This window comes from Corythoichthys intestinalis, chromosome 5, assembly GCF_030265065.1.
Source record: "Corythoichthys intestinalis isolate RoL2023-P3 chromosome 5, ASM3026506v1, whole genome shotgun sequence".
Classification (NCBI taxonomy): Eukaryota; Metazoa; Chordata; class Actinopteri; order Syngnathiformes; family Syngnathidae; genus Corythoichthys; species Corythoichthys intestinalis.
In genome coordinates, this window is record NC_080399.1 from 61,948,197 (window position 1) to 61,974,865 (window position 26,669).

General features: G+C 42.4%; 1 protein-coding gene across 1 annotated transcript; it reads left to right on the top strand.

Moving 5' to 3' along the window:
• The first annotated feature begins 5,244 nt into the window (after positions 1-5,244).
• LOC130916709 (gastrula zinc finger protein XlCGF57.1-like) lies at positions 5,245-25,386 on the top strand. Its single transcript, XM_057837612.1, has 3 exons — positions 5,245-5,499; positions 11,103-11,477; positions 22,006-25,386. The coding sequence occupies exons 1-3, from the start codon at positions 5,493-5,495 to the stop codon at positions 23,409-23,411; spliced, it is 1,788 nt and encodes a 595-aa protein (XP_057693595.1). The 5' UTR covers positions 5,245-5,492; the 3' UTR covers positions 23,412-25,386.
• Positions 25,387-26,669: the final 1,283 nt, after the last annotated feature.

Sequence of the window (26,669 nt, forward strand, 5' to 3'; positions counted from 1 at the left end):
TTTTTGGGCTACCACAAATGCTCGTGTCTGACAACGGGACTTGCTTTACAAGTGCTGAATTTGAACCATTTATGAAACAAAATGGTATTCAGCACGTAAGGTCAGCTCCGTTCCATCCGTCATCAAATGGACTCGCAGAGAGAGCAGTTCAGACCTTCAAGGAGGGAATGAAGAAAATGAGAGAAGGTACAATTCAAACCAAACTCTCAAGATTCCTGTTTGGTTATCGAATTACACCTCATGCCACAACAGGAGTGTCTCCTGCTGAATTGATGATGTCACGCAGACTGAGGTCAGCCTTGGATTTAGTCATTCCGGACGTGAAATCCAAAGTGCGCCTTAAACAACAAAAACAGAAAGAAAATCACGACAACAACTGTAAAATGAGAAGTTTTGCAGCTGGAGATGATGGGCTCATAAGGAACTATGCCTATGGACCAAAATGGATACCGGGAGTTGTCCAAAGTTCTTCTGGACCTCTTTCGTATACCATTGCCGTTGATACTGGTCAAATCGTGAAGAGACATGTGGATCAAGTCAGAGCTAGATTGCCTGATCCGGATTTTCACCCCGAGAAAGAAGAAAGCTTGAAGTTGTTTCCTGACAATCAGCCAGATGAAGGTGTGTCGAGGCAGCAACATCCTAGCCTTGAGTTGAAGGAACCTCAGCTATGTCCAGAGAACAATGCTGAGATACCACCTTCACCCAACCTGATGACTGAAAAGGACTTAACAATGGAAACAGTGGTGAGACGATCTACAAGGGCTAGACGACCTCCAGAGCACATCAAAGACTTTGTTTGTTAAATAAGAGAAAAAAAAAAAGTGTTTGAGTATATTGTTTGCTTGTTAATTTGCAAGAAGTATGTTTTTGCTTAAAGGTGGGGGAATGTGATATTGTGGACATTATTGTGTTAGTTGTAATACAAGAGTTCGCCAGTAGATGGTATGCATGTAATTTAGATGTGTTATTGTTTGTGCATTACTCCTTGACTAGAGAGAAAGTGTTGTTGAGAGTCACTTGGCAAGACGTTGAGTAAAGTTGTACAAGCCAATACAGGTGTCGTGTGGATCACTCGGTGAAGATATAACACATAACAAACAAGCAGAAGATTCTTCTGGTGATTTAGATCGGTAGGCTCCTTCACAGAGTGCTTGGTCAAGCATATCAGTAGCTTAAGCGGGAGGTAAATATGGCATTTTTTCCCTAACACATCTCCCATATTCATCATCATCATCAACATCATTCATGGTGCGCTGTTATATCTTCATTACTACCTTTACTTTCTTTGTTACCCTTGAACTGGTTTTGTGTGTACTAGTACCATACGGTGAACGCCTGTGGCTTATGCAAAGTTAACCAGTAGGGCTACAGTTAGCCATTCTCAGACACGAGCGTGGTTAGCCAAAGTAAACAACACAGCCACACGCCATAACCGTTCAAATGCAGTCAGTATCAGCATCCGAAGAACATTAACACTTCCAGTTACTTACCTATATGGAAATGTACGGAACAGACCGACATGTTTTCTGTTGATGAATGAAAAGCAATGGCCTTTCTTCTCACCGCTGCAGCCAACTGACGCCTCTTGGTCGAATTCTATCTGAGGTCCATACTTTCTCTTCCAGGCGAGAATGCTAAAAAACGTATCCCATCCTTTTTGCATTCGTTTCTATCATGGGACCTAAAATGTTAGTCTTTCACACAACACGAGTGTACCATTTTCAACGATTACCACGCAGAATGGTTGCCTAGCAAAGAATAACGTGAAGCGGTATGCTTAGTTAAGAGTCTTTATTGCTCGCTTTGAACTCTCGTACACTCTCTCTTGAACCGGAACGCGCGCGGCTCTTTATAGTGTCTAGTCACGTGACTGTGACGCAGCCGGTAACGCGCTCGGCCAATCAGACACACAATTACGGTGGGTGAATTATGTCAACAAAGGGTCACCACACAGGTCCCCCCAGAATTCACCCACAAATGACGCCAGGCGCAACCCGAATCAAAAGTACGGAACGGAAGGGCTGCGTGGCCGGGGCGACAGTAAGACGACCGAACGGACGGTCAGGCAGCCGTCCAGGATGCCAGACGCGGGACGCCCAAGCAGAACAGTCCGGAGGACGCCCAGGATGCCAGGCAGCGGGCGACCGAAAGCGACGGTCAGGCGGCCGTCCAGGACGCCAGACGTGGGACGTTCAAGCAGAACGGTCCGGAGGACGCCCAGGACGAGGAGCGCGCCGTGCAGCACCGCCCAGGCGAGGCTGGAGAAGCGGACGCCGAGAGAGGCGGCACGCGTTGCTCAGCAGCGGTCGAGGAAGAGGTCGAGACGTGCGACGAGCAGCACCACCCAGTCGAGGCTGCAGACGAGGGCGACGGGAGTGGCGGTCGGAGTCGACTGGTCGAGGCCGGAGACGAGGGCGACCGGCGTGGCGGTCGGAGTCACCCGGCCGTGGACAAGGGCGACAGGCGAGACGAACCAAGTCGACCGGTCGCAGCAGGAGCAGTGGAAACACCGAAACCGGAGTGACGCCATCGTTGTCCAAAGGCAGTGGACGAGGAGAGACGTCGGGGGCGGCGTTCGCTGGCGCTGGCCGACGTGCAACCTCGGAGACTTCCGGAGGCGCCGGCACAGCAGCAAGGCTAGCGGCGATGGCCAGCGGCGTAGGCTGAGGACTGACCTCGGAGATTCCCGGAGGCGCTGGAGTGAGGTCAGTGGCAGCGGCGTCCAGCGGCGCCGGCAGAGGGGCGACCTCGGAGACTTCCAGAGGCGCAGGTGCTGGAGCGACGTCGTCAGGAAGGCCAACAGCAGGCGTAACGTTGACGAGAAGACGAGGGCCGGACGGGACGCCGTCGAGTAGACCGGGGCCGGACGGGACGCCGTCGAGTAGACCAGGGCCGGACGGGACGCCGTCGAGAAAACCAGGGCCGGACGGGACGCCGTCGAGAAAACCAGGGCCGGACGGGACGCCGTCGAGTAGGCCCGAGGCGGATGGGGCATCGTCGAGTAGGCCCGAGGCGGACGGGGCGTCGTCAGGGCTGGACTGGGACAAAAAATCAGCCCGGGCATTTTGAGCCGAGACCGGCCCACCAGGTATTGATGGAAAGACAATTAAGCCTATGAATGAAAACAAACTTTCTTGTGACAATGCTTTCACACTGTCTTGTTGGTGTATATATACTTCATGACTCATTATGACAGAATTTGTACGACCGTATAGCACAATCTCTTCAAAGGTGAAACAAATAATCATGAAAAGTATGGAGTGATCGACTTATCATAAATATGGTTTAACTTGGCCAATTGAGACCACTCATAAACTGTCATATAGTTGAGATTTCGCACTTTTGACAGAAGTTTTAATGGAAACTACCAGGCTAGATCTTGCCTGCGTTGTCTTACAAAAAAAAAAGTTATGTGCTCGGACGCGCCGGCGCGTCCGCTCGACCTTATAAAGTTTTTAACTACCTAACAAATAGAGATAATACTTAACTAACTAAATTAATAAAATAAAGTTACTTAAGCACTAACATAATTACAACTAGAATAGCATCATAGAAACCGTCCAGCATTAGAGAAACCCCATCATGTTAGTTTGCATGCACAGCTAGCTAAATTGCTTAACGGCCTAATTATAACTACTGGCGGTGTTAAGAGTTAGCTAGCGCAATGAAAATAAACTACACCCACGCTTAATTCATATCTGAACCAGATAGACTGCAGTTCAACACTTCTTACCTGAAGTTCAGATTCCCCTCCACTCGGACCGCCGGTGGCCGCGGGTCTCTCCTCCTGCCTCCCCTTCCCCTCATCCACCTGACGGCCACCCCCGCCATCGTAACCTGCGGTTGCTGCTGTCGCTGAAGAGGAAGCTCCGCCACCGGCAAACATCTGTGTTATTTTAACACATTTAGCGGCATCCGCATGAAGGGCTTGTCTCTTTCTATCTCTAATTTTTTCCGCTCCTCCTTTCCTTTTCTTGTAGTTATCCATTTTGTTTATCTCCTCTCTCTGTATATCTGATTAATGTATATCTGATACCTCTGATCAAGAGGGAGGGGGCATCGGCCCTCGTTTGTAATTGGTCCAGCCCATAACGAATCTTGACTGATGGGCCGACCTACCAGTTTTGTGTACCAATGTGATTAATACCGTTAGGGGAAAAAAAAAAAAAAAATCAGGACCGGCCCAAAATCGCCATCAAATGCCCGGTATGCCCGATGGCCAGTCCAGCGGTGGGCGTCGTCGAGTAGACCGCAAGCGGGCGCACCGTCGTCGAGTAGGCTGCAGGCGGGTGCACCGTCGTCGAGTAGGCCGCAGGCGGGCGCAATGGCGCCGCTGCCGGGAAAGCCAGGGACGGGCGCAGCGGCGTCGACGGAGAGCGGCGATGGAGCCGAGGCGAGCGAGAGCGGGGCCGGAGGCGAGACAGCAACGTTGGCGTCGGGAAGTGCCAGAGCGGAAGCGCGCGGCGGTGGCGCGGGTAACGGGACAGCATTACGGCTGCGAGGAACCGCGGTGGAAGAGCCGCCATCTATGGCGGGTACCTCGGGCAGCAGGGCTCTCGAGGCGGGCACCGTGGGCGTCAACGAAGTCAACTTGTATGACGGTACAAAAAGTTTGAGGAGGTGCGCCTTGAGCCCCGTGTGCCCACCTTCGGCGGATAAACCACGAAGCGCTGTGCTCTGACCGCCATTGAGTACCCGAGCGCGGCCACCACGTGGTAGAAGCGCATGGTGTCGTCGGAAACACCACGGAGGACGAACTGCTCCTCCGCGTTAGCGAACCATGCGGCCGCAGAAGACTCGGAAAACATCGGAAGCTCGAAAAAGCTAATAGCCGCCATTGCCGAAAGTGTTCAAAAATGCCTCGGGGTCACCAGTGAAGCAGTATGCTTGGTTAAGAGTCTTTATTGCTCGCTTTGAACTCTCGTACACTCTCTCTTGAACCGGAACGCGCGCGGCTCTTTATAGTGTCTAGTCACGTGACTGTGACGCAGTCGGTAACGCGCTCGGCCAATCAGACACACAATTACGGTGGATGAATTATGTCAACAAAGGGTCACCACAAACGTCGCAGGCTTGTTGTTGTTGTGCAATACACGAAAACCCGAAATGCATTGCGCCGGAAACGTCCGAGACAATAACCTATTGTTCAATATTTAAAAAAAAAAAAAAAAAAAAAAAAAAAAAAAAAAAAAAAAAAACAAATCGCTTTCGGACATGACGTCATCAATACTCGCCGTCGCGTCCGAGTGCAATTCGGAACAGTCGTGCTTTGAAGACAATCCACTTTTCATCTCTCCTTGGCCCCATGACGTAAAATAATCCATTAAAAAGTGGCATAAATCTCCGGACACGCCAAGAATCCGTTCAATGAATCTCGCTTCTGTTTCGAGTCATCTGGATGAACGTTGGAACTTCGAGGCCTTGCTTAGGTTAGCCACCCCTAGCTTGTGATCAATACGTCACCGAGCAAGCAAATATCAAGTCCCAAAATGTCAGGTGAGTAAGTTGACTTTTGACTCCATTGTCTTGCAAATACGATACATTATAATTTGAATGTTTACAGATGCAAAATATGTGACTTGTGCTGTTTATGCTCTTATTTGTTTTTTTTTTGTTTTTTTTGTTTTCATTGTATCTTTACGGTTTTTGTTTCTGATCGTCTCACTCATTTTAATTTTATGGAAAGCACTTTATTATTCTCATGTAAGAATTCTACATATTTACCAATCGAAAATGGAGAAACGACCTTCCAGTAACGTCCGATAATACTTGCTGGACACATCAGTAAAAATACATTTACAACGACTAAAAATAGCAATCTGCAATTTACGCAGTTTAAAATACTGCATAAATGTCATGCAGCACAATTTAATACGTACAAAATGGGGGTTTCCTAATCCAATAAATGTCCAAACTGTCAGGAAAATACTCCAGATACATATTTGTATGCTATTTGGCAGTGTGAACCTGAACAACAGATCTGGCTGCAGGTAACAAAGTACCTCTCATCCCTTTTGAACTGTAGGAACCCACTGTCTCCATATCTTTGCTTGGCGTTCTGAAGGCTGTCAATATCTCAAATAATCAAGACGGTCCTCTACTGGCAACTTAAATGATTGCTAAACAAAAAAAAATATATTGCTAAATGGGAAAAATAAACAAAATATTAACATGAACCAATGGCTAAATTTAGTCATGGAGCATATAACACTGGAGAAAATATCTGCAAAACAGACAAAGTGCGCAACTATGAAAAACGATGGGCAACATTCACGCAAATGCTCTAGCTAGAATAATGATTCCTTCTTGCATGTGAAGGAATGCCATAATAATAATACTGTAATAACGTGGTGAAAAACACACACAAGGCTGAAAAACCAGTTTCTGTCCTTGCAACCACCCATAGACTTCATAATGGTATTGACGGGTCAGATCGGTCATGCACTGCGCCTCACATTCAAGTAGGGGGCCACCCACATTAAGAGGAGAAATTCACAAACACGCACGCAGCAATCTAATGCCGGATTTCTGTTGAAAAACTACGAAAGCTATACCGCATACAAACAGGATTGTCTCAGGAGTGATTTGTTCGAGGATTCAAGGTAAGTCCCACAGCATGGCAAGTGGGCATTTGCGTGTTGTTTCAGCACAATTTTCTGTGCATATTCTGGAACCTGTACCTGTCTCGTCATACCTGCGCTGTCATATGTACTTTGCGTTCCGGCACCATATGATTTAAAAATTAAGCACTGACCAAACCTATGTGCTTAATATGCTTAACTCATTCACTCCCAGCCATTTTCACCAGAGTAAGGCCCTTCACTCCCAGCCGTTTTTCTGGATTTTGACTGATTTTGCAAGGCCCACAGAAAATTCTTTCTATTGCTATATAAACATTGGAACCCACCAAAAGAAAGATTAGACTCTTCTTTCAGCAGAAAAAATGAAGTTCATATCCTTTGTCATTCTTTAGAAATCAGCATTAGAAAATGGCCTAGTTTTAGCAATTTTCCAATTTCTGATGAAAAAACAGAAAATAAGCTTTTTGTAAACGCATACATTTCAAACATAACTTTGACTTTAACAAAGCTTTTTTTGCATTAGTTACATCCCAAACATCTGAATAATGTTTTCTTTTTACAAAATACCATGAACAACCAGACAAATAGAGCTTTTGATAGCAAAGTAACAATTTATTCACACATGACTACTGAGAGATGACGGTTTGTCGCCGAGATGACACCATTGTCGTTACATCAGCCGTGTCAACTTTTCCCTCATCGTTGTCTGTCTCACAAAGATGGATTATTTTTGCGTTTCTGCGGAGCCACTGCACTGGGGGTCTCACTCGTTTTGCTCGGTTGTCCAGCGCCTGGCCTCCCAGGCGTCCTCTCCGTTGTTTTGTTCGGTCGGAGCGCCGCCTGGCATCATGCCGCCAGCGCTTATTGCTTTAAAACGGGTTTGGAGTGTTGTTGTTTGTTTTTCAGATAGAGCGGAAGCTATATATGCTTCTTAAAAAAAAAAAAAAACGCAAAAGACGTATAAATACGTTTTTGGGACAGTGAAGCATTTAATGATAGAACTTATTTATACGTTTCTGGGAGCAAATGAGTAAAAGACAGTTGCTCTGATAAAAAGTGAAAATGTGAAACGCCATTATGTTAAAGAGCACAGCTCTTTAGAAGATGTTTCCTCCTAAATCAGAATTGAGAAGTCAAGAAATTAACAGGTTGAAGCAGCCATATAGAGTCAAGCAAGGTTATTGTTAAATCTATGACACAACAACAAATTGCTACGGAGTGCTCACTCATTGTCTAGGTGTTGGTCAAACATAAGCAGTTCTCTAATTGAGAAATAATAAAATAGTCTATGACTGAAGTAATGACAGCAATGTTCAAAGGGAAAGAAAAGGAGGAAAATACAACAAAAATCAAACAAATCTCACTCTCAGATTTATCAACCACAAGACGCACTGAAGTACTGGCTGATGATGTGAGTAAACAGCTTTGTGACCCCCAAATGCCATTTCTCTCATTGACCAGTGTTTTGCAGTTAGTAACTGTCAATAATTGTTACGTTTGCACCTTAATGACAGAGCTTGTCATTTATGTTCTGAACAGGTGAACATGTACTGTACTACTTGTACATGTTTACTTTTTTGTCCAGCGGTGTTTTACAGTTACAAAATGTACTGTCAGTAGTTATTGTTTGCACCTTAATGACAGATCTGGTCAATTATTGAGTGTACATGTGTAAACATTGTACTTGCATGTTTTTTTGTATTTTTATTTTAAGTCAAGAAAATATTTTAATTTATTTTTATTTAATCAGAATGTACATTGTATTTTTGTTTGGTCAAAAGAAAACCACCTTCAACCTGCCTTGTACTTGACCGTCATTAATAAATGGACCCATGCTTGTATGAACAAAATAATTGTGGACCTTCAAGATTTGTATTTGAGGACCCTTGCTGTATAGTGTATACTCAAGGGTTTAAGGCATTTCAACTAAGCTTGAGAACGATAAACCGATACGACCGGATATCCGGTTTTACATGTGAGAGATACAGCTGTATCGATAGTAAAGTTACCATTCGACAGTAATTAGCCATTAAATATTCAATGAACTGATAGTAGAGATAGAATTCGGCTATCGCGAGCACAAGAATCGGCTTCTAATGCCTAGTTCAATGCATTGCTTAATGGGATGATAATTTAGCTTTTACTTCACATGCTGCGCTTGTGTCATTCACCACACAGCGCACTTAGATTGAGACCACACGCACAACTTCCCATGCATTTCGGCAGAACCGCTACTAGTCGCCGTCATTACCCGATTGTCACGGGCGTGTCATAACAACGCGAGAGCTAACAAAACCACTGTAAGGCACGCTGCGTAGCGTTTTCTTCACAGCCCAAAACGAGAACGAAACTAGTAGTGGCAAGGAAGCAACATGCTAAAACAATGGACAGTTTGAGCACCGACGCCAGCGAGGTGCAGCAATTGGTTTTCAACGCACCCAGGAAAAACAAAAGTCGGACTTTGAAGTGAAGAAGGCAGCCAGATCTGTTTGCATGGGACAGAGCTAGTGTGAAGTGTGGAGCGGTACGGAGATCATGAGTTTCTAACCCTGAAAAATAACCTACTACAATGGTGGAAAGGGTAGCACGACCTCTGGAGATTTTTTTTTTTTCACGAAACGCAGTCTACTTGAACATTAACATGTGGATTAGTTGATCTTCCTCAAGAAAAAATCTGCCCTTCAAAAAAGATATGGACAGTGATGAGGAATAAAAAAATGTGGAAGCACAGGCATAAGTGAAAGAGTGCTGTGTATACGGTTAAAGTAATGATTATTGACCTGTCTGTCTAAAATGCCATGTTTTTATTCCCCCAATTATACCAGTGGTAAAGCATAATTTATTATTTATTTATGATAAGATTGCAGGTTTAATTCTTTTTTTCTAGAGCTGCTGCATATAATTAATATTTTTTGTTTGTAAGATGTTTACGTTGAAAGTTTGCACTTAAATTACTTATCTCTTGTGTTCGAAACACCACGAAATACAGTAATTGAATTACTGCACTTTATTGTTGTCTGTCACTGGAATTTTATTTTATTATCAATCCCATCCAACAAAATGACGGTCATATAGTAAGCCTTTTTTTTTTTTTTCATTAAAAAAATAAAACATAACATTGGTATGAAATTTTGTTTAATTTTGCTATTAGAAATGTGGTCTTTTTTATATGTTTAAAATACTGTACGAACACAAACAACAAATGTTTACTATCGTATCGTTTTCACTTTGTATCGAACCGTATCGTTCTTAAACTGTATTGAATCGTATCGAATCGGTCGGCCGTAAAAATGTATCGTGTTTGAATCGAATCGTAACCTGTGTATCTACATATATATCGAATTGGCTTCATGCCAGAGATTCCCAACCCTAATTTCAACATTCGAAAGTTTATTTGTTTACATTTTTTATGTTTTAATTTTCTAATCCATTTTACTCTATAGTGTTTAAACTGTTGTTACATGATGAAATTTTTGCTGACAAGCAAAATAAAGAGAATTTTGGGGGAGGAATTGTTCTCCTTCCGCACAACGTACCAGCACTGTGGCCCAAAAACCGAGGTACGGATTGTACCATGGGCGACCTGTACCGTTGCACTCCTAGTTTGTGCATGCTGCAATTAGGCATACTGAGGTAAATGAGATTGTAGGTGCCAGGATTAGCGATTAGGTAGCATAGAATAGAATGTCGACACCTCTGGGAAGTTGCTCTCCCCTGCCCAAATTTATCTAAAAATGATGCCAATCGTTTGTGCTGCATTTCTGCTTGTTTGTACTGTAAAAAGTTTTGTTTGTTCTTGTTATCGTTTTTTAAATATATACAATCCTTTTTTTTTTTTTTTTTTAAATTAGGTCAATCTGATGTCTACCAGACCCCCATTTTCATTTAAAATGGCTAAAAATGGTGTCAATGGTTTGTGCTATAAAAAGTTTCATTTGTGCTGCTCTCATTTTGAGATATTGAGATACTAATTTGGGGTGATGATGTCACGCAGCCCCCTATTTATTTTAAAATGGACCCGAAATGTTGCCATTGGTTTGTGTTACACTTGTGCTGTAAAAAGTTTTGTTTTTGCCGCTATCGTTTTATAGATATTGAGGTATTAATTTCGAGTGATGACAACTCTCGCTGCCCGTCCATATCCAACTCCTGTGGCTGACAAGCGTACCAACTCTCTCAATCACAGAGGGGTGTCCCAACAATTAGCGCAAACATAGTATGAATGAATGGCACCCCTTCGGGTTCGTTTTGCAGTAAATGGGGGGGGTTGAGATATTAATTTCGAGTGATGACATTACTGTCATCAGATGACTGTTTAATGTTTGTTTCTTAGTTATTAAAATGTGATGTCAAGCATATAGAACTACATTGTGTCATAGCGGATGCCAACAAGATATGAATAAATACAAAATTATCACGGCAGAATATTTCTGAAGTAATAAATATTTGGGAGACTGAATATGACAAATGAAGAAATAAGATTTGGCCCATGTGTGATGATGGTCTTGGGTCTTGCAGATGTCAGTCAAGCGCATCGTCCTGAACGCCAGGAGGCTGCTAGCATCAAAGAAGAGGAGGAGGAACAGTCATTACACATCAAGAAGAAGGAAGAAGAATTGATCCACATTAAAGAGGAGTGGGATGAGTATTCCATTATAGCTGAGAACCCCTGCATTGAGGAGCAGCAGCAGCCTCATCCCCTTAAAAAGGAGGAGGAGGACATCTCCAAGTGGACTGTTGAGCCTTTGAAGGTTGAAGATGACGGTCCGAGTGAGGGCAGCAGAGGGGCGGAGCCTCCGGGTGGCAGCAGCAGTTCAAAAGAAGGATCCCGAGCAGACGGCCTCATCGCTCAACCTTCAGAGAGTGACGACGCCACATCACACTCGCCGTTCTGTGAGTATCAAGTTACAATAAGGGGAGTGAGAGCTCTGTCTTAAGAAGACAGAATTCAAGGGCGTAGGTTTGGTCTCAACATTGGCAGGGGCGCTATAACAGCATGACCTGCATGTACACTGTCACTTTTTGCTGTGGATAGGACATTAATAAGACGAAACAGATCAGGTGAACGGGGGTCAGGGCTACATTTCCCACGAATATGCCAATGTGTTTCCTACGTAAAAATGAAAAAAAAAAAAAAAAATATATATATATATATATATATATATATATTATTATTTTCATGGGAGAAAGTCATTTATCTAAAATAGGGGTATTCCCCCTTGCTTTATATAGAGAAAATTTACAGTGGTTGTTTTTCTTTTGGTGGGGGGGGTGCAGGGGAAGGTAACTACTGAACCTATACATGGAACAACATGTTGGCCTACATTGTCCTTCACAAGAGTTATACCTTGCTTCAATTGTTTGTCTTTCATCTGCTTTTCCCCTATTTTCATCTCTGAAGTGCATCAGTTGGTTGAGCAATTATGAAAAAAAAAACTCTCAATTCTCAATCGGGATTAAACTTTTTATCTTGATTATGATTAATGTATGATTATCGGTAAATAATGTCTGCATAAGCTGTAAATGTGTCCAGTCTCAACATGCTGTAGCCTTCTTTCCTCCTAAACCAGGCCCTTCACAAGAAGAAAAGAGGGAGCATGTGTTTTTTTTTGGGACTGTCAACTAGGCCTGAATGATATTGGAAAAAGTTATTGTTGCGATTTTTGGGGTTTGTGATATAATGCGATATTATATTGCGATATTAAAAAAAAAAAAAAAGTATATACAGTGCTGCTCAAAAGTTTGTGAACCCCACAGCGATGGTCAGATTTTTTGTAAAAAAAACTAAAATAACCTTATTAAATGTTAAGTTATACCCAAATCCACAATACTGACATTCCAAATAATGGACTGAAACAAAAGAAATAGTTATATTGTCATTCTTTATTTAACAAAAGTGGTTGATTTAAGAAAAACTCAGATATCATGTGTGCAAAAGTATGTGAACCCCTTCAGTTAATAGGATATTGCGCCTCCTTTTGCAGAGATTACCTCAACCAAACGGTTTCTGTAGTGACTAATCAGCCTCTCACATCTACTTTGGGGGATTTTTGCCCATTCTTCCTTGCAGAACGCAGTCAGTTGAGAGAGGTTTGATGGGCGTCTGGCATGAACTGCTCGCTTCAGGTCCCGCCACAGCATTTCAATGGGATTTAGGTCAGGACTTTGACTGGGCCAGTCCAGAACACGAATCTTCTTCTTTTTCAGCCATTCCTTGGTTGTATTGCTGGAATGCTTTGGATCATTATCATGTTGCATGATCCACCTTCTGCCAAGCTTTAACTTCAAAACAGATGGCGTCAGGTTATGTTCTAGGATTTGACAATATTCCTCAGAATTCATGATTCCCTGGACTATGTGGAGTTGTCCAGGTCCTGAGGATGAAAAGCAAGCCCAGATCTTGACATTCCCACCTCCATGCTTCACTGTTGGGAGAAGGTTCTTTTGGTGGTATGCAGTGTTGACTTTTCGCCAGACATGGCGGTTTTGGTTGTGACCAAACAGTTCAATTTTGCACCTACATCAGTTGATGAAAACTCTTTTTAATTTAGTCTCGACAACACAACTGTTAAAAAAACAAAAAAAAACTACTTAATTGATTGATTAGGAAATCAGGTTGAAATAATAGAAAATTCCAAAATGTTGAGGGGGTTCACAAACTTTTGAGCAGCACTGTATATTTTTAAAGGAATTTTCACTAGATGACTTGAATAGCTGTTTGGAAAGACTTTGGATGATTCACCTTGACCACAGTTTGCAGTGATCCCTTGTTTTTCGTGGTTAATGGGGACCATAACCCGCCGTAATAAGTGAAAAACCGCATAGTAGGGCAAAAAAAAGTTTTTTTTTTTTTTTGGTGTGTGTTCTATGTATTTATTCAGCTTTAGCATTGGAAAGAGATACATACAAGACATGTGTTTTCACTTTTTACCCCCCAAAGTAGGATTTTAAAAAAGTATACATTTTAATAAATGGGTTTTAAGCACCTCGAATGTGATAATTATGATCAGTTTTAAACATAGCTGTCCCACCAAATCATTTTTAACCATGAATAAAGAACTAAAGTAAAAAAATGCTTGACTTTATTAAATGCTTCCGTTTACCTACCTTTGCTGTGACTCCTGGAGCGACATGCAGAAATTCCAAACTCCTCGAAATCCCTTCTGGCGTTTATTGCATTTTAATGCAACTATTTAACAAGTTAAACGATGACTGACATATGCGGCGCATGTGAAGTCTGCTTCTCTGGCAAGATCAAACAAGGTAGAGGGAGGGAGGGAGGCTGTGCAGAGCGCATGAAGCAGAACAAAAGTTTGTGGATTTAAAAAAAAACAAAAAAACTAACGATATATCGTTCAGGCACACTGAATCATGTTTTGCTGGTTCTATAGTTTCCAGCAGAGTTCACTACATTTCTTAGTTCAATTAACGATAACAGTAGAAAACATACTGCAAATTTATAGTTGGACCATAAATAAGTCATTTTTACTTTCAGCTAGCTCTTTTTCTTATTTCAAGAAATCTGATTGAAATTTACTTGAAGCACTGGCAGATAGTTTCACTTATTTCTAGTAGATTTACACTTCAAACAAGGGAATTGAATTAGTTTAAGGAGGTGTATTTTTGCAGTGTACTCGAGTTTCACAGGTTGACAAGTTCACACAGTATAATGCTAATCTAATCTATGCTAATCTGATGCAGGTCTGACTGTCAGTAGCAAAATTAAGGGGAATGTTTGCCACCGGCCCCAATATTGACGTCTTTTTACATTACTTACAGTGGTTGCTGCTGGTGGTGGCCGAAAATGACTTCTATTATCCTTCCTCTTAGACGAACGGTACATAATAGACCCCATTCACCTACGTCACACTATCTCGTGATCGCTTTATTGTGCAGCCATATTGTCCGTCATCGTGTGTCCGTATTGTCAATGATTGTAGTTTCTAAAGATAGGTTCATTTGCAAATTATGGAAGCCCCGGTGCGTTCAGACGCTGTAAACTCATTGGATGAGTTGCATAAAAGCCGTTATTTGGAAACGTTTCAGTCGATCCAGTCGCCAGATCCATATTTGATGCCCAAATCGATGTTTTTCGACCCGCTGTCTTCGCCGTCTCTGTCTGACATCTCCTACCCGGATATCTACAACTATCTTGTCCATACAAAGTCAGCCTATCCTCACGAAAGTTTGAAAAACTTTAAGAGCTTGGAGGCTTATAAATACTTCGTAGCTGGTTGGGTAAAACAGATCCTTGTCCACGAGAATTCGGCATCTTGTGCTCGGGAAGGTGAGTTACAAAATTTTCAATTCAGAATCTTTTATTCTCGCTAACATGTCAGTACCTGGATTGCCATGTCCAAAAATAAATGATTGATATACGCCGCTGAATGTGAGGTCGTGTGTTCGATCCTCTTCCCTAAATGCCTAAAACCCTCTAAATATATTTTAAATGCATCTTACCAGATATAAAATGGCCACTACATAGTCTTTGGTGATCGTTTGGTGCTCAGTTTAATCAGTCTAATTGCAGCAGTCCATCTCACTCTCCTCTTCGGGTCACTCGGTATACGATAGAACTTCAACTCTCTCCGTTTATCTTCCCTGTTACTGCAACCAACCGCCACACATGCCTTCACCATTTTGATTAAACAATGTTAACGATTTCTAAATAAGCAGAAGACATTTGAAGCGAGTCTTAAACTCAGCCGGACCTTTTCGTCGGAATACGTTCTGTGATTTGGCGGTCCTTCTTGACTTCATTAGCAACCAATTGCTATACTCCGGACAGCTTCGATGTTAACTTTTATCGATGTAAAAAAATTGCCTCGGTGTGAAATTTTTTGTTTTTTGCTTCGACCTCAATCTTTTTTACTTCCGTGATTTTTGTTTTTTTGCTTTGGAAGAAAAAAAATCTTCCGTGTCCCTTTTGGGGCACAGTTTTTTTTTTTTTTTTAAACGTCAACTTTTTTTTTTTTTTCCCTCTGTCTTTTTTTCTTCTTTCATGTCACCTTAGGGGCTCTGTAAAATTCAAATGTGTCAACGATTGTCAGGAAGGTTTTTGGGTTCGTTTACTAGGCGGTGATTCCTCAGACAAGCAAAAAAACACGCAGTAATAGGAGGAATGTACTAGTGGTAACATGTAAACACGATCAGCTGACGGACAATATGGCGGCACAAGTCAGGGGGCGATGTTGTGACGTCACGTGAATGAGGTCTAAAGCAAGTAAAAGGGGTATATATAAATCTGACCATAATGAGAATAATTCATTTAATAATAGTAGGGTGAATTCTATCCATAAAACACATGGAAAGACAATCTAAATGACCTATATTACTAATGTCATAATATAATGCAAGCAAGATTGCTTAAAACGGGTGCCCAAACTATTCCACATTGGGCCGCTGTGGGGGCTGGATTTCTTTCCAACAAAACAGGACGACACATGTGTACAAATCTGGTGTTTTACAAGTGAAATCAGTTGATTGTAGTCAGGTGCTGCTTGTTTTAGCAGAAACCTCATTGGTTAAATGGTCTGTGCTCGATCGGTAGGAACAAAAACCAGGACCTACAGTGGTCCTTGAGGACCGTTTTGGGAACGACTTAAGTTGGTGGGGACAATTTGAGCCTCCTGAAAAGTTGGTAATGTTTTGTCCCTACTGTCCCTATGCAAACCTACGTACGTCCTTGCCGGAATTGTCATTTGGTGGTGGTCGTGCAATCCTTGCCTGGTACACCAGACTCACCGCTGTTCCAGCTATTGAGTCTGGCCACCATTCACTCGGATACAATTTCCAGGGCGGAGCAAGCCACAGCAAACAGACAGCGGAGTGGACCAATCAGCGACAGGCAGACGTGACGTTAGTAAAATGGCGACGGCAGGACGAGGGACCTGCGCACGGAAGTAAACATACGAAGAGAGCGGAGTTTATTCAACATGGCTAGCGCGAGACAGACTGTTGTCAATGACTCGTGTCGATGTGTTTTTGGTCATTTAAAACTGATTTTACCGTGGACTGGAACATATTCTCGGCTCTGCCGTTCACCATCTGTGTTGTTGAAGAGACGACTTTCGACGCGCAAGAGTGACGTTGCTCGTGAAGAACACGTCACGCAAATAAACGAATCTGATTTGTCGATTGATTTTGTATCTGCTCGAAAATGCCGTAAATGGGATGGTTCCCAGACTATTTCTCTCAGTGGAGAATAGTCTGGCAGAGCCAGGCAAGTGCAATCCATTTAGTCTTTATCTGATAGTGTGTCCACTCCTTGTTATTTGACTTAAGCATGGGCGATCCGGCAAAAAATTGTTATCACGATAAAAATGTTCTTCTCAGTCCCCGCCAGGCTGTGACCAACCCTCCTCTGCTGAGGCTCCACTGCCTCAACGGAAGGAGACCCTGGTAGCAGGTGATCGACCCCCTTCAGACGAGACTCAAGAAGTGGCTCCATCAGCTCAACAGGAGGAGAACGACCCGACCGTGCAATCCTCTGCTGTCGAGGCCCCATCCAGCACCAAATCCTCGCACTCCAAGACGCCACCATGCCGCCGACTCCAGGCTAAGGCCCCATCCAGCCCCAAATCCTCACACTCCAAGACGCCACCACGCCGCAGACTCCAGGATAAGGCCCCATCCAGCACCAAATCCTCACACTCCAAGACGCCACCACTCCTCCGACTCAGTCAGGCTAAGGCCTCATCAAGGCCTAAATCCCCACAGTCCCGGAAGCCACCCCGCCGACGACTTAGTTTGGATGGAATAATGAGTCAACCTGATTGGGACTCCATGGGTCTAGATAGCAAGGTTAACCAGTCTCTTGATCTCCTCAAGTTCATGTCTTCGCTTCCACCCTGTACCTGCCACACCCGACAGGTGCCAGGGGAAAATGGCAACAAACCAACCAGCCTCCACTGGAATTCTCTCGGGGCAAAGCCAAAGCACTACAACTCTGGAACTACACGGTATTATCCTTCTATGGAGGGAGCCATGTTTGCGACACCAATATGATGTGCACCGGGTCCAGGCTGTGAAAACATTACAAAGACTTTTCTGTCCCAGCAAAAGCCGGGGCCTTATGGAGTACAGTATGTATGCTCAACAATCCCAGTGGTGATAAACAACAAAAAAAGGGCTAGACTGGTGAGAAATAAAAAACGTTCAATAAATTCTGCCAACCTGTTAAACATAGTATGTCATTCCCAAAGCTCACCAGTGAATCCAGTCTGGCATCTCCAATTGGCTCTGCTAAATATTAGATCTTTAGCTGGCAAATCTTTCTTAATTAATGATTTTATCTGCAAACATAACCTTGACATGTTGTTCCTAACAGAAACTTGGTTAGATCAAGATAAGAGTTCGACAGTTCTGATCGAGGCAACCCCCGCAAACTTCAATTTCTTTAGTGCGCCAAGAACCCATAAGAAAGGAGGTGGGGTTGCCAGTCTGATCAGGGACAGTTTTCAATGCACGAATATTTCATGTGGTCAGTTTGATTCCTTTGAGTATATTGTCATTCAGCTAAAAAGCCCTTGCAGAGCTGCCTTGGTAACAATTTACAGACCACCGAAGTATAACACAATGTTTTTTGATGAGTTTACCAAAATACTGTCTTCCGTGTGCATGGACTTTGATTGTGTTGTTTTAGTGGGTGACTTTAACATTCATGTTGATAATCCTGAAGAAGGATGTGCTAGAGAGCTTTTAAATATTTTGGATACATTTGGTTTATCTCAGCATGTCACAGTTCCAACACATAACAGAGGGCACATACTGGACTTAATAATATCCAAAGGTCTTAACATCTCTGAGGTCACAGTGAATGATGTTGCTCTGTCTGATCACTACTGCATTATGTTTAAAATGACCACCCCTGTCCATCCTCTGAAAAGGGAAACAGAGTATATTAGGAAGCGTTACATAAGTGATAACACATGTGCGTTATTCACACAGGCCTATGCCTCATTATTAACCCCTACAATAGCTCCAGTGGAAGAACTTGTAAATAGTTTCAGTTCCGGTGTGATGACTGTAATGGACACTATTGCCCCGATTAAGACAAAAACCTTGTCAAGAAAGAAGAGGTCACCCTGGAGAAATGCCATACTAGCTATAAAACAAAAGCAAGTTTGTAGACGAGCAGAACGCAGATGGCGAAAAAACAAACTCCTAGTTTTTTATGATATCTACAAAGAGAGTCTTCGCAAATACAACCAGGAACTGAAAAATGCTAGACAATCATATTTTTCAGAGATCATTAGTAGAAACACCCACAATACTCGCACACTATTTTCTGTTGTTGACAAACTGACAAACCCACAAGCATCAATACCTCAGGAATTGGCATCTGAGGTGTCCTGTAATAATTTCGCAGCATTTTTTACACACAAAGTACTAATGATTAGACAGACTGTGTGCAACTCCGGATTAACAAATGTTACACTAAATGCCTCCCAACATGTCCCCCACGTCAATCTTAGACAGTTTAGCCTCTTGGACTATGCCACTTTAACAGAAATTGTGTCGAAACTAAAGCCCACAACATGCTGCCTTGACATCCTTCCATCAAACTTTTTCAAAACTGTTTTTCATTGCATAGCCCCAGACATACTTCAGATTATAAATACTTCCCTCCAAACAGGAGAGTTTCCTCAGACTTTAAAAACTGCAGTAATAAAACCTCTCCTAAAAAAACCTAATCTGGATGCCTCAACCATTAGTAATTACAGGCCAATATCAAATCTGACATTCCTGGGGAAAATTATCGAAAGGGTTGTGTTTGAACAGATCCAGACTTTTATGATCCAAAACAATCTTTTTGACTCATTTCAGTCTGGATTTCGGCCACAACACAGCACCGAGACCGTGCTTATCAAAGTCCTAAATGATATTCGTCGGAATACCGATGCAGGCAAATCATCTGTTCTGCTACTATTGGATCTCAGCGCCGCATTTGACACGGTTGATCACAACATACTACTCAGCAGATTGGAACAGTGGGTAGGGCTTACTGACACTATTCTTCAGTGGTTCACATCCTATTTACATGATAGGGATTTCTTTGTGTCAATCGGAAATTATCAGTCAGAACGAACCAAATTCACGTGTGGAGTCCCTCAAGGGTCAATTCTTGGACCACTCTTATTTAACATCTATATGCTTCCGTTAGCTCAGATAATGGAACAGTATGACATCTCCTATCACGCCTATGCAGATGACACACAACTGTACATTTCTGTGTCCCCACATGATTATAGTCCCTTAGTCTCCCTGAGTAAATGCATTCATCAAATCAATGAATGGATGTGCCAGAATTTTCTCCAGTTAAATGTGGAGAAAACAGAGGTGATCATTTTTGGGCCAAAAAAGGAAAGGTCAAAGATAAGCAGCCAACTTAGCACAATGTCACTTACAGCTACAAATCAAGTCAGAAACCTTGGCGTAATTATTGACTCAGACCTAAAATTTGATAGCCATCTAAAGTCCGTCACTAAATCCGCTTATTACCACCTAAAAAATATAACCAGAATTAAGGGGCTTCTGACTCAACAAGACATGGAAAAGCTTATGCATGCATTCGTTTTCAGCAGATTGGACTACTGCAACGGTATATTTACAGGTCTTGATAAAAAATCAGTCAGGAAGCTGCAGCTAGTACAGAATGCTGCAGCCAGAGTCCTCACAAATACAAGGAAGCTGGACCACATTACACCGGTTTTGAAATCGCTACACTGGCTTCCAGTGAGTCAAAGGATAGACTATAAAATACTACTGCTCGTCTACAAAACACTTAATGGCCTTGGACCAAAATACATGCTTGACTTGTTAGATTCCTATGAGACATCTAGACCCTTAAGGTCGTCTGGAACGGGTCTTCTGCATGTTCCAAGAACAAGAACCAAGCAGGGTGAGGCAGCATTTAGTTATTATGCTCCTCACCTCTGGAACAAGTTACCCGAAGGTCTGAAGTATGCTCAAACCGTTAGCTCATTTAAATCAGGGCTAAAAACGCTTTTGTTTAGCACTGCATATCCATAACTGTCTATATATTTCAATCTACCTGCCTTCTATTCCTCTTGTGCTTATCTCCATTGGTGATTTCAATGATTATTATTAGTAGTAGTTTTTGCTTTATTTCTATTTTTGTTTTATTTTTTTTATTATTTATTTTTATTCTGTGATTAAATGCGATCTTTTGTCTTGGTTTTTACGTTGTGTTGATTTAAATGTGATTTTTATGGTTTTCATGTGATGTAAAGCACTTTGAATTGCCTTGTGTTGAATTGTGCTATATAAATAAATTTGCCTTGCCTTGCCTTGCCTTGCCTCAGTCGATGTCAATAATTACCACAATCATTTTTTTCTTTCACTCAGGGGCAAAAATCAGACTTTAAATTTGTAAGCTGACAAAACCAGATGTTTTAACCATTTTTTTAATGTCAGAACAAAGATTCATGCATGGTGACAAACTACCACACAGCATTTCCCAAAAATGAGGAACATTGCACAAAATTTAAATTAACAAAATGCAGAACGTTGCACATGAGGCCATCAAAATGTAAAAGGTACAAAACCTCAGGTATACATGCAATCCCTAACATTAAATGAAAAAAAAAAAATTAACTAATTTTTTATTTACACTCGGCAGCATGACAGCAACAAGAAGCAAAGCCTTTTCTACATTATCTCTTACAGGCGTCTGACAATGTCAAGAAAATGAAGGAAGAAAATGTTCAGTTTAAGAAACATTACAAATAAATCTGAGAGACACTGCCTTAAAGGTTATGGGCTAGAAAAACAAGTCTATCCACAGTAGCAGGCATTATTGCTGCTCTGAGGATAGACTTGATGTTCCCTCCTATACTGAATACCCTCTCAGAGGGGGAGCTGGTTGCACGGATACACAGGTAACGCCTTGCTAGCTGACTCACTCTTGGAAAGTTTTCATCATACATTCTCCACCATTCTAGGGGACTACTGGTTTCTTGGTGTACTTGTTTTCCACATTCTATCTCTCATGGTTGAGGTTTACCCATGTTGACAATATAGGCCTCTCTAATCTTTTCAAGTAGGAGAACTTGCACCATTGGTGGTTGACCAAATACTTATTTGCCCCACTGTATGTGTATTTTTCGGCTTTCAAATAATCAGTTTTTGCTTTCGCGATAAGGAACTCTTCTGCTTTTTTGGTCCTTAACTGTGACAGGGGTTTGCGAAATATTTCGATACTAAAACGCGAAGAATTTAAACAAAAAATAAAAGAGCAGATGCTCCACACAGCCTAGTACACACTAAGACACACTTTGACAGTTTTTACATACCGCTGAAAATGACCCGGGAAGTCTTCTTGAGAAAAGTTTTGCACAAAGGACAGACTGGGCAATTACACCATAAAATATATCAATGGTTATCTTGTGTCTTGCAGGTTTAAGAAAATATCTTGGTGCCGAGCGGCAGGAGCCTGAATCTTCTGGCATTAAAGATGATGTTGAGCTCCCCCAAATCAAAGAGGAGGACCCAGAGCCCTGCCAACATAAACAACTTCCAATCAAAAAGGAGGAGGAAGAGCTGTCATACATTAAAGAGGAGGAAGGTAACCCCAGATGGACGGGTGAGCCATTGAAGAGTGCAGATGGTCTGTGTGAGGCCAGAAGAGGGGTGGAGTCTCCAAGCTTTGCTAATAAAGACAATTTTCGTTTGCATATGAGGACCCACAATGGTGAAAAAACTTTTGCCTGCTCAGTTTGTGGTAAAAAATTCAGTGGCAAAAGCACCTTAAAAATACACACAAGAGCCCACACTGGCGAAAAACCTTTTTCCTGCTCAGTTTGTGGGCAAAGATTCAGTCACAATTGCACCTTAAAAAGACACACAAGAACACACACTGGCGAAAAACCATATTCCTGCTCAGTTTGTGGTCAAGGATTTAGTCACAATAGCACCTTAAAAAGACACACAAGAAATCACACTGGAGAATTTTTTTTCCCCTGCTCACTTTGTGGTCAAAGGTTCATTCAGAAGGCAGACTTAAGACAACACACAATAAGCCACACTGGGGAAAAACCTTTTTCCTGCTCAGTTTGTGGTCAAAGGTTCATTCAGAAGGGAAACTTGACACAACACACAAGAACCCACACTGGAGAAACAACTTTTTCCTGCTCAGTTTGTGGTCAAGGATTCAGTCACAAGAGCACCTTAAAGATACACAAAATGACCCACACTGGAGAAAAACCTTTTTCCTGTTCAGTTTGTGGTCAAAGGTTCATTCAGAAGGGAAACTTAACAAAACACAAAAGAACCCACACTGGCGAAAAACCTTTTTCCTGCTCAGTTTGTGGTCAAAGATTCAGTCATAGTAGCACCTTAAAAAGACACACAAGAACCCACACTGGCGAAAAACCTTTTTCCTGCTCAGTTTGTGGTCAAAGATTCGCTCAGAAGAATTACTTAACAAAACACAAAAGAACCCATACTGGCAGTAAAACTTTTTCCTGCTCAGTTTGTGGTCAAGGGTTCACTCTCAGGCAGAACTTGGTAATACACACAAGAACCCACACTGGCGAAAAACCTTTTTCCTGCTCAGTTTGTGGTCAAAGATTCAGTTACAAGAGCACTTTAAAAATACACGAAATGACCCACACTGGAGAAAAACCTTTTTCCTGCTCATTTTGTGGTCAAAGGTTCAATCAGAAGGGAAACTTAACGCAACACACAAGAACTCACACAGGCGAAAAACCTTTTTCCTGCTCAGTGTGTGACCAAAGATTTAGTCATAATAGCACCTTGAAAAGTCACACAAGAACTCACACTGGCGAAAAACCTAATTCCTGATGAATGTGTGGTCAAGGATTCAGTCGCAAGAGCACCTTAAAAATACACAAAATGACCCACACTGGAGAAAACCCCTTTTTCCTGCCCAGTTTGTGGTCAAAGATCCATTCAGAAGGGAAACTTAACGCAACACACAAGAACCCACACTGGGGGAAAAACTATATCCTGCTCAGTTTGTGGTCAAGGATTCACTTGGAAGGATTAGATTAAGAGACACAGTTGTCCAATTGTGCAAGTTCTCCTACTTGAAAAGATTAGAGAGGCCTGTAATTGTCAACATGGGTAAACCTCAACCACGAAAGACCGAATGTGGGGGAAAAAAAAAAACAGAAAATCACATTGTTTGATTTATAAAGAATTTATTTCCAAATTAGAGTGGAAAATAAGTATTTGGTCACCTACAAACAAGCAAGATTTCTGGCTGTCAAAGAGGTCTAACTTCTTCTGATGAGGTCTAACGAGGCTCCATTCGTTGCCTGTATTAATGGCACCTGTTTTAACTTATTATCGGTATAAAAGACACCCTTCCACAAACTCAGTCACACTCCAAACACCACGATGGCCAAGACCAAAGAGCTGTCGAAGGACACCAGAGAAAAAATTGTAGACCTGCACCAGGCTGGGAAGACTGAATCTGCAATAGGTAAACTGCTTGGTGTAAAGAAATCAACTGTGATAGAAATTATTCGAAAATGGAAGACATACAAGACCACTGATGATCTCCCTCGATCTGTTGCTTCATGAAAAATCTCACCCCGTGGCATCAAAATGATAACAAGAACGGTGAGCAAAAATCCCAGAACCACACGGGGGGACGTACTGAATGACCTACACAGAGCTGGGACCACAGTAACAATGCGCCGCCAGGAACTCAAATCCTGCACTGCCAGATTTGTTCCCCCTGCTGAAGAAAGCACACGTCCAGGCCCGTCTGCGGTTTGCTAGAGAGCATTTGGATGATCCAGAAGAGGACTGGGAGAGTGTGTTATGGTCAGATGAAACCAAAATAGAACTTTTTGGTAGAAACACAGGTTCTCGTATTTGGAGGAGAAAGAATACTGTATTGCATCCGAAGAACACCATACCCACTGTGAAACATGGGGGTGGAAACATCATGCTTTGAGGCTGTTTTCTGCAAAGGGACCAGGACGACTGATCTGTATAAAGGAAAGAATGAATGGGGCCATGTATCGAGAGATTTTGAGTGAAAATCTCCTTCCATCAGCAAGGGCATTGAAGATGAGACGTGGCTGGGTCTTTCAGCATGACAATGATCCCAAACACACAACCAGGGCAACAAAGGAGTGGTTTCGTAAGAAGCATTTCAAGGTCCTGAAGTGACCTAGCCAGTCTCCAGATCTCAATCCCATAGAAAATCTGTGGAGAAAGTTGAAAGTCCGTGTTGCCCAACGACAGCCCCAAAACATCACTGCTCTAGAGGAGGTCTGCATGGAGGAATGGGCGAAAATACCAGCAACAGTGTGTGAAAAGCATGTGAAGAGTTACAGAAAACACTCAGAAAAATTAATTCTTTAAAAATCAAACAATGTGATTTTCTGTTTTTTTTCCCACATACTGTGTCTCATGGTTGAGGTTTACCCATGTTGACAATTACCGGCTTCTCTCATATTTTCAAGTGGGAGAACTTGCACAATTAGTGGTTGACTAAATACTTATTTGCCCCACTGTATGTGTGTTGGTGTGAGAAGCAATTGCCAATGACTGTTTTGCCTGTCATCCGTGCTGGCTTCATTAGATTTTTTTTCACAGGACGATTGTATTCTGTAGAGCTCCCTCAAATCCTGTTGAGGATTGGTACTTTTGGTGCCTTACATGTGCTTTTTTGAATCCACACGCTTGCCGAAAGTATTGTCTCACCCGATTTAGTTCTCAAGTAAAGTGTATTTACAGTGCCTTGCAAAAGTATTCGGCCTCCTTGAATCTTGCAACCTTTCGCCACATTTCAGGCTTCAAACATAAAGATATGAAATTTAATTTTTTTGTCAATAATCAACAACAAGTGGGACACAATCGTGAAGTGGAACAACATTTATTGGATAATTTAAACTTTTTTAACAAATAAAAAACTGAAAAGTGGGACGTGCAATATTATTCGGCCCCTTTACTTTCAGTGCAGCAAACTCACTCCAGAAGTTCAGTGAGGATCTCTGAATGATCCAATGTTGTCCTAAATGACCGATGATGATAAATAGACTCCACCTGTGTGTAATCATGTCTCTGTATGAATGCACCTGCTATGTGATAGTCTCAGGGTTCTGTTTAAAGTGCAGAGAGCATTATGAAAACCAAGGAACACACCAGGCAGGTCCGAGATACTGTTGTGGAGAAGTTTAAAGCCGGATTTGGATACAAAAAGATTTCCCAAGCTTTAAACATCTCAAAGAGCACTGTGCAAGCCATCATATTGAAATGGAAGGAGCATCAGACCACTGCAAATCTACAAAGACCCGGCCGTCCTTCCAAACTTTCTTCTCAAACAAGGAGAAAACTGATAAGAGATGCAGCCAAGAGGCCCATGATCACTCTGGATGAACTGCAGAGATCTACAGCTGAGGTGGGAGAGTCTGTCCATAGGACAACAATCAGTCGTGCACTGCACAAATCTGGCCTTTATGGAAGAGTGGCAAGAAGAAAGCCATTTCTCAAAGATATCCATAAAATGTCTCGTTTAAAGTTTGCCACAAGACACCTGGGAGACACACCAAACATGTGGAAGGTGCTCTGGTCAGATGAAACCAAAATTGAACTTTTTGGCCACAATGCAAAACGATATGTTTGGCGTAAAAGCAACACAGCTCATCACCCTGAACACACCATCCCCACTGTCAAACATGGTGGTGGCAGCATCATGGTTTGGGCCTGCTTTTCTTCAGCAGGGACAGGGAAGATGGTTAAAATTGACGGGAAGATGGATGCAGCCAAATACAGGAACATTCTGGAAGAAAACCTGTTGGTATCTGCACAAGACCTGAGACTGGGACGGAGATGTATCTTCCAACAGAACAATGATCCAAAACATAAAGCCAAATCTACAATGGAATGGTTCAAAAATAAACGTATCTAGGTGTTAAAATGGCCAAGTCAAAGTCCAGACCTGAATCCAATCGAGAATCTGTGGAAAGAGCTGAAGACTGCTGTTCACAAACACTCTCCATCCAACCTCACTGAGCTCGAGCTGTTTTACAAGGAAGAATGGGCAAGAATGTCAGTCTCTCGATGTGCAAAACTGATAGAAAC

What these genes read in the sequence shown, in the direction of transcription:
- LOC130916709 (XM_057837612.1), top strand. An exon ending in CACATCACACTCGCCGTTCT is followed by an intron (nt 11,478 to 22,005) that starts GTGAGTATCAAG and finishes TGTGTCTTGCAG; the next exon opens with GTTTAAGAAAATATCTTGGT.